Below are 8,591 nucleotides of genomic sequence, written 5' to 3'. Positions count from 1 at the left end.
CTTGCTTGGATTCAGGGTCTGTACACATGGGAACTCCTTGCTTGGATTCAAGGTCTGTACACATGGGAACTTCTTGCTTGGATTCAGGGTCTGAACTCATGGATACCACCTGCTTGTCCAAAGTCATTAAACCCTTGGGTTTTTGGAAAAACCACGGAGATATCTGTCCTGGCAAAAGATATGATGCCACACCCTTATAAAAAAGAGCTTTGTTTGGTCCCAAAGGTAACATCTCTTCTAGCTTTTTCTCACCCTGATGTAAGCGAAGAACTTTAGATATATGGTCTGCTACAGCTAAGATAATGTTACCCTTTTTGTCAAAGTTCTCCTTTACAGAGGTATAGGAAGACAAGCATTTGTACCGAAAGCTTTCAAACATGCCCTCTGGGATTATGTCATTGCCAAGCAGGCAGGCCAGAAGAGGAAGGTCTGCCAGGCTGATATCCAGACTCTCACAGAGCTTCTCTCTACAGAGCATGACAGTATTGAGACTCTCCAGGCAGAGATCACCAATTGAAAAGTAGGGACAAGTATCATAAATTAAGTAGTCAGTGTCTTCTCCAAGAATCCCAAGACAGTTATTCTGGAGGCCATAAGATGCCACCTCATAGTCAGCCTCTTGTAAGGAACACAGGGTTTCCTGACCCAGGGTCTTCAAAGCAAATCGTGTAAAGATGGCCAGCCCAGATGGGATGAAGAACATGTTTCTGCCTGGCTGCTCCTTGTGTGACTTGATATAATGGAAAATCCTGGAGATCTCCCTATTGTTCTTGAGTCTTCGTTTCACCCATTCACCTCTCTTATCCTGCTCCACCATGCCATCAAAGAAGAATATCAACTTGATGCCAACAGCTGTAAAAGTCTTAACAAAATCCCGCAAAGCAGAAAAGTATTCCCGCCACTGGCCACCGCAGATCCAAGATTCAGGAGTATACCAGTATCTGAGACAACACATGGCATCAACCACAATGGTAGGAGTACATCCAGGATGCTTGTTTCGGTGGTGTTCTGCCAGTTCTTTGAAATTCACTACTGTGCATATATGTGGGCAGCTACTGCCCACAAATCCCTGCAAACCTCTCACACCCATAATTGAACTCCTGGAAAGGATCTGGAAAGGAAAATAAATTAGTAATTATGGCATTACCACTGGATATACACCTTTTAAAGCAAACACAGACAATATTTAATATTCACTCTCTAGTTGCAAAACACTCTAGTCACTAATAAGATATGGAACATGACATACTGGTTAGGAGCCTAAAGAGCTTTCACTGAAGACAAAGAAGCACTTTACCCAAGCACGAGTCACCAGAGCCCACCTTCACGAGGGCCACACAGTGTAGCAACCTGCTAAGATTTGTATGAAGGCTCTTATTCAAGGGATTTCTCAACCAAATTAAAAAATAGGACAACAGTTTTCAAAGAAGTATTATTTCCCATCTAGGAACTCAGAAGTTAATTTTGAAAACCTAAAACATATATAGGTACATACAATATCCATGTTTCTCAGAATAATTTTACTGAGTGAAAAAAGGCACACCAAACAGGTGTACACACCATAGGACCCATTTGTATGAAATTCTAATTCACTGAGAGTGGGGCTGATCGGTAGCACCAGATTGCAGGCAGTGGTGGTCTGGTGTGGGGCAGGCAGCAGGGAGGGATTTATACAATGGAAACTTTCGGGGTGATGGATATGTTCACTACTTCAATTGTGGTAATGGTTGGACAGGTGAAGACATGCTAACCCTTGTCAAATTATACACTGTAAAAAAGTACAGTTTACTATCTATCAAGTACACCTGAATAAAGGTATCAAAAAGAAAAATACATATTCTGTATGTATTTCTGTAACATCTGAGTTGGTGACTGACTGACTTTCTGTAACATCTGAGTTGGTGACTGACTGACTTTGAATGGAAAACTGCCCACTCTGAAATGCAGAAACCTGGTAGTTCAAAGAGTTAGAACTCAAAATCTGAAAAAAAACTAAGCAGAGTACTTTAGATGTCATTGGTCAGAAAAAATTCCATGATGACGTCTTTGATCTTAATGGCCTACGATTTTCACTTTGGTTTTCTTTAAGACTCATCAGGGCTTCACGTCCATTGATAAAACAAACAAAAAGTCCTTATTACACAGACAGCTCTAGGAGAACAAACGAAGCCTCTCCAGGCTTGGGGCTGAGGGAGGCAGCCATCAGCTGCTGACACACATCCGTGAATGAGGACTCTGGCCTCACGGTGCGTGCGCTTCCCACCAGACAGCACTGGGCACTCAAGACACAAAATCTCCAGGCTTTAAAACAACTCTGACAGGCAAAAAGCTGTAAGCTCCATTTCACAAATGAACAAATTGCAAATAATTTACTACGTTGAGAAAAGGTACCCTTACAGAGGACTATCTTTTAAGAACTTACTGCCTGTTAATGGACACTGGCCCCTCAAAAAATTTGAAATTATCTATTTAAAAGCCATTAATACTGAAAATACATAAACATGGAGTGGACATAAATTTCACACATTCATGTTGAACTTTAGAGAAATCTTGCTTGTTAAGTTATTAAATACAATGGAATACACAAATCCATAGACCCCAAACCACTGTAGAGCAATCACTAGCAAAGGATTTACCTTGGGAACATTACCAAGGTGTGAGTTTTTGAAGCAGAAACTGGACTTCATAACATGATTATCTGGGCCTCCGGGTATGGATCCTATGTTTACTAAGGTGACGCTGTATTTCTGAAGCCAGTTTTTCTCATGAGATTCCAACACAGTAGTTTGGCTCAGGTTTGGAAAGAGAATGGAAGAGCACAAAGAAGGGTGGGTCAGAGTGGATTGAAAAAACAGTGCTCAGACTTCACAAACTCTATCTAGGCCATTATTCTATGCCTAGCTTTGAAAAAAGCAGGCTTGCAGGGTGTGCTGATGATGAACAGACCAAAGGCAAATCCTACAGATTCGGACTCTTTCTCCATGGTGAGACGAGACTCCGCGGCTTTCCCAGGCTCCCCGGGGGGTGCTAGGCATCTGCCGGAGCGCACCGTCAGTGCCTGGGGGTACCCGCCCAGCAAGCCCACCAGTGGCCAGTGGGAGCTCCTCGCGAGGCACTGGCCGGCTGCAGACACACGTGAAGACAAAGCCGAAGCAGAGCGGAACCGGCCCTCAGGCCCGGCTCCCACACGGACGTGGGTCCGCGTTTGTGCAGCAGCTCTGCCACGTTTGGGTTGGCTGCCTTCCCTCACCAACAGAAAGGGATTTTTGTTTCAAGCATTTTTCTACTAAAACTGCAAGAGACAACACTGAGTTGCTCAAAACACTCTCCTCTTTATTTTGGGAGAAGTCAAGCTCAGCCTCTGCTTTGATTTTATTCAAATGTTTTTCTCCTTTCCCACCCAGCAGTGAAAAGCTCACTATTATAATTAAACATGTACTGGTTTTTCCTCTTTCACACTGCCAATTTCTCACATTTTGAATCACAAATTACTTCAGGAATGCTACGTTACAATGTGCTCTTCTATGGCATTTACAAAAACAAATTTGGATAAGCGAGGACCTGGGAACTTGTGACACTGGATGATGCCTTCCGGTACCGCAGCACTTCGAGGCGTCCAGTGCTCCCGCCACCCACCCCTCAATGCACTCAGTGTGCTGTACAACGAAATGCCTAAAAAAGTAAGTTCTGTGGGTTTTACCTTTCCTGAACAATTTTAAGGTTTTTTTAATATTGCTAAGAGCATATACAGCTAACCCTTGAACAACATGGGTTTGAACTACATGGGTCCACTTATATGTGGATTTTTTTCAGTAAATATAGCACAGTACTGTACATGCATTATCTCCTCCTTGTGATTTTAATAACGTTTTCTTTTCTGACTTTATTGTAAGAATACGGTATATAATACATGCAACACACAAACTGTGTTAATCGACTATTATCAACAAGGCTTCTCATCAACAGCAGGCTATTAGTTAAGTTCTTGAGGGGTCACAAGTTATTTGTGGATTTCTGGTTGTGCGAAGGGGTCGGTGCCCCTAACTTCCACACTGCTGAAGAGTCAACCCCACTGAGGTTTTTCATTCTTTAAAGGTAGTTTTAAAGATCATGGCAAACACATATGTGTATGTGTACATATACACACAGTTTTCATTAGTTAGATAATTGTTGTTTGGAAAGAAAACAGATGTCTCATTAGGGAGGAGTCTTACTGCCCAAAATGGAATCTGGGAACCACTTCCATTAATGTGGGCCTCCTCAGGGCAAATGACATCACTCGGTCATAGCCCCAGCACCCAGCACTGTGTCCAGCATGGTAGGGGCCCAGTAAGCACTTGTGAATGAGTAAGTGAAGGCACTGAAGGGCAGGTGTATAAAGAGAAACCAGGAATCAACCAGTTGACAGACTCCGACTGCAGGCAAAGAAAAGAGCAGGGAGCAAGTAGCTGACAGACTGGTTTGGGAAACAAAGCATTCGATGCAGGAAAGTTTATGGAGGAGGAGCCGGCAGGCACAGAAGTACAGCTGGAGCGGGTCGCACTGGGAGGGGCTGCGCTCCTAGGAGAAGCTTCCTTCCACACAGCTGGACCAATCCCAACATCCTGGGTTACCAGAAAAGGAGGAAAGAGAAGTCCAAAAGCTCCCTTATTCACAATCTTTCAACTGACGAACACAGAGACATGAAGAGTGCCGGGCCTCAGCAGACAGATCAACCTGTCTGCCATGGATGGAAGGGGCCAGAGTACCTCTGGACACAGGGAGAAATGGACTCAGGGACAGCCCACAGATGGAAGGGGGGGTGCAGAGGGCAGTGTTTGCAAGACAATCGGTAGCAACAGCAGTGACCACCTTAAAGCACACCCAGCATCCGACAGCGTTAAAGCATAATTTTCAAAGGCTAAGAGACAACCCATGCACACATAAATTAATGAGGGAGCCATCAGGATGGGAAGCTAGTTCAGAGGGCTTTGAAGAGCTGGAGTTGACTGAAACAAGCTATTTTCAGTTGGAGACAAATCAGGTTGAAGTCCTACAAAGGCATGAAATCAAAACCTTTGGGTTTATTTTTATCAGAAATAATTTGCATCTCTACAAGACAAAAAATCTACATATTAACATGTAACATCAGGGTCTAGGCTCTAATCAAGAGTAACCAGCAAAGTCAGAGAGCTACATTTGGTCGGAAGACAGAACAGCCTTGGGTGACTCTGTTGAACAACGGCCCATGTGACAGTAACAACATAAAAACATGCAGTCCTTTTCCCTGGCTTCATTTCCAAGTCTTAGATAATGTTTCTTCCACTGGTAACATGCTGGCTGGGCCTGGGCCCTCAGGGAGGGCCTCCTGTGGCTTGATGTGGATCATCTGAGGCCTGCTCTTCTTCCCCTGCCTCCCCACTAACTCCCCTACATACAGCAACATACGGGACCCCTTCACACAGCAAGGCAAGACCAGGGACTAAAAACTCCCAAGAAATGAATGCTTACCCCACACCAGCATATGGGAACATGTTAGCTCAGTGTTTACTGAGTATTTATGAATGCACAGACCAGGTGAATGAGTAAGCTAAGAGTGGCTGCCACTTGGGTTGGTCTCCATGCCTCAGAGGACCACCACCCAGGGCTCATTAAACTGCTGACAAGACGCTCTCCTGGACCAGATTTCAATCAGGCTCCTCTGGGCCCTCCTCTCAACTAGGCCTCAACCTTGGGCTTCCATGTACATTCTGGCTGAGTCTAGTTTCAGCAAGAGTCCTGCTGAGTCTGCCTGGAGAAAATCCCTACCCTTGATAGACGGTCACCCTCAAGACCTGATCAAAGGCTCCATCCCCTTGGTTCTCAAGGACCTCCTCCCTCTGCTGGCAGGCTACAAATCCCCAGGTGTCTGCTGTGTTCAAAGCTGAGCCTAGTGCTCTCCCCTCGTGCAACAGTCTTAAGTGAAGTCTTCCTTACTGTTTTAGCAAGTGTCAGTATATTTCTTCTTCAACACTGCATCTCTAAGAAGCTTATTCAAGTGAGAAATGGGAAGCCTACAGCTATTATGATGTACATTGTGTGTCTAGGTACAGATGTCCAGACTCAGGATGTTCTGGAGGACCCTCCGGAACACAGTCAGGCCATGGCCACTGATGCCAAGATTCAGAAAACTGGTGCATGGCTGATGTAGACACTCCGTACTTGGTAGGATGGCCCCTCTTAGCTGTGTCCTAGGAAGAAGTGACAGAATCTAGGCGGTACAGTACAGTCGATACACGGAAGGGCTCTAGTGAGTTCAAATTCTAACCTCCACTTAATAGCAGTAAAATTTTGAGCAAGTTACTTTATTCTATGAGCTTCATTTTTCATATCTCTAAAGAGGTTTATAAGATCTACTTCATAAACTGTGATGCAATTTCATTTATATTACAAATTTATTCATAAAACATACCATCAGTTGCCTGAAGTGTAGTAAAATCAGCCCAGCACCAGCCAAAATTCTTAAATTATTTCAAAATTTAAAACAAAGCCATACAAGTTCTCGTGAGGTTTTACTGTATTTATGATTTTTCAAGCTAGTTTATTTTAGTATCAGGAATGTATTTATTTATAAAAATTTGTCTCTAAAAGTAGCCATGCTCTTTGCAGAAAATTCAGAGACAGCACAAAGGAAAAAAAAACTACTTATAATCTCATCTTCCAAAGATAAGGACTACAATTTTAGGGTACATATTTCTAATTTTTATTATTCATTGTTTTTAAAAATTGGGATACTCTTGTCCTTTCTGTAATCTACTTTTGTGTCTTAATTTACCACGAATATATTCCCAGATCACTGTGTTAACCTTCTCCTGCAGTGTTATTTTTAATGGATACACAGTGCCGTAAGTGTGTATCACATCTCTGTATATAAATCTTGGGAGTACATCCTGAGCACTTCCTTGGGACAAATCTTAGATATGAAACTGCTGAGTCAAAGAGCGAGCACATGGTGGTCCTTTTTTCTTCAACAGGATGTCATTTGTAGCTGCCATTCATTAATACTCAGTTCTCCTCAACAATACCAGGTGATCTCCTCAACAGTACCAGGTGTTTAAACATGAATCTGGTTTACTCCTTTAGCAAGTACCTTTAGGTCATTCACAAGAGCAGACACTAGCTATGACCAAGACACAGGGCCCTGCCCTCTAGCAGTTCACACTCTAGCAGGAAAACATTCAACCCACAATAATCACTTGGGCAGAGCTGTAGCTGGGGGAGGGGGGTGGCAGGGGGGGATGCTCAGCAGGGAGACCCAACCCAGATCCAGGATCCACAATGGCTGTCCTGACTAAGGGCAGTGGAAGTGAGCCTGACAAAAGGCAGGAAGGACAGGTGCGGCCAGAGCGAGATGATGAGTTGGCAGGCAGATGGGAGGCACAAGAGTCGCAAGGAATGAGGATTTTTAAAGTCTGTAAGATATCTTTTCTTATCAGTAAATGGATGTTTCTAAGGTGCTTACAATACACCTGTTGTACTAAGTAGTTTAACCTGCAACTTTATTTATATTATAAATGTGTATTTTATTATAAATGCTTGAGGACAGCACAGGGAAAAAAAAAAACCACCAACTCTCAGTATGGCTCGAACCCCCAATTTAAGGGAAGAAGAGTGAGGAGATGAGGATGCACACAGGGCCAGACAGTGAAGGGGTCTGCCACGCACATGTATCTGGACTTCAGCCCAGGGGAAATCAGATACTGGTCTAGGCTCTAAAGTAAATACATCTTAGAAACACTGCCCTGACTCTGTGGAGAGAGGATGGAGAGGTGAGACTGGAGATGAATGAGGGGCTCTGGCTGGCACTGCTTGTTCTGCTGCCCACCATCCAAACCTCTGTTTTGGAAGAACCCGAAGGGATGCAGAGTCCTAATTCCTACTGCAAAGACAAAGGAGGTAGAGACCCTCTTCTGGCTCCCACACACCTACCAAAGACAAGAGTTCTGAATTCCCTTATTTGCTCAGTAAATTGCTCCAGGCCCTGTGCTAACAGCTGTGGACACAGCAATGAACCAGACAAAGTCCCTGACGAAGAAATGGGCCCTGAGAATGGGAGTGAAAGGCACAGGGTCTGTCAGAAAAGGAAGTCTGGCAGTGTGTCCATGTGTCAAAATGCAAGATATCGTACACTTACTCTACAAGGCGACCAGCAGCCATCTCTAGTCCCACTGGGCCAGGATCAGTTTGTTCAGACTCATGAAAGGCATGCCATGCTGCACCAGCAAAGCAGGCCAAAGAGCTGGTGCTGGGCAGCAGCCAGCAAGGTGTGCTATGTTAGAACACCTGCCTGAGGTCATACACACTAACAGTGAAGCCCAGATCTTGCCTCCAAAGCCCATGTACCTTTCACTAGGCCCCACCCCCACCTAACTGCTCCATCTGAGCAGTCTGGTTGCTGCTGCCCCCAGTGCTAGAAAGACCACTCACTGCACAACTGTCCGATGGGTGTCCTTAGTCCAGAGAGCTCTTCTTCCTGAAGGTTCTCCCAGTCGGAAGGGTACTCACAGAATCATCAGGATCGAAGGGGCAATCCAGAACACTGGGCCTTTCCCTAACCCTCCGAGGCTCTACAA

General features: G+C 44.5%; 1 protein-coding gene across 1 annotated transcript in view; it reads right to left on the bottom strand.

Annotated features, from left to right (window-relative positions):
• FAM120B (family with sequence similarity 120B) overlaps positions 1 to 7,571 on the bottom strand; it is a 91,186-nt gene extending 83,615 nt beyond the window's left edge. Inside the window, 3 exon segments of the mRNA XM_034992133.1 lie at position 1; positions 3 to 1,111; positions 2,637 to 7,571. The exon segment at position 1 is cut by the window's left edge and continues 306 nt beyond it. Of these exon segments, the coding sequence (XP_034848024.1) occupies position 1; positions 3 to 1,111; positions 2,637 to 2,687 (1,161 nt within the window). The 5' untranslated portion in view covers positions 2,688 to 7,571.
• Between the last annotated feature and the right edge of the window lie 1,020 nt (positions 7,572 to 8,591).

This window comes from Mirounga leonina, unplaced genomic scaffold (assembly GCF_011800145.1).
Source record: "Mirounga leonina isolate KUSES-001 unplaced genomic scaffold, KU_Mleo_1.0 Mir_55, whole genome shotgun sequence".
NCBI lineage: Eukaryota > Metazoa > Chordata > Mammalia > Carnivora > Phocidae > Mirounga > Mirounga leonina.
This window is presented reverse-complemented; position numbering and strand designations above follow the sequence as displayed.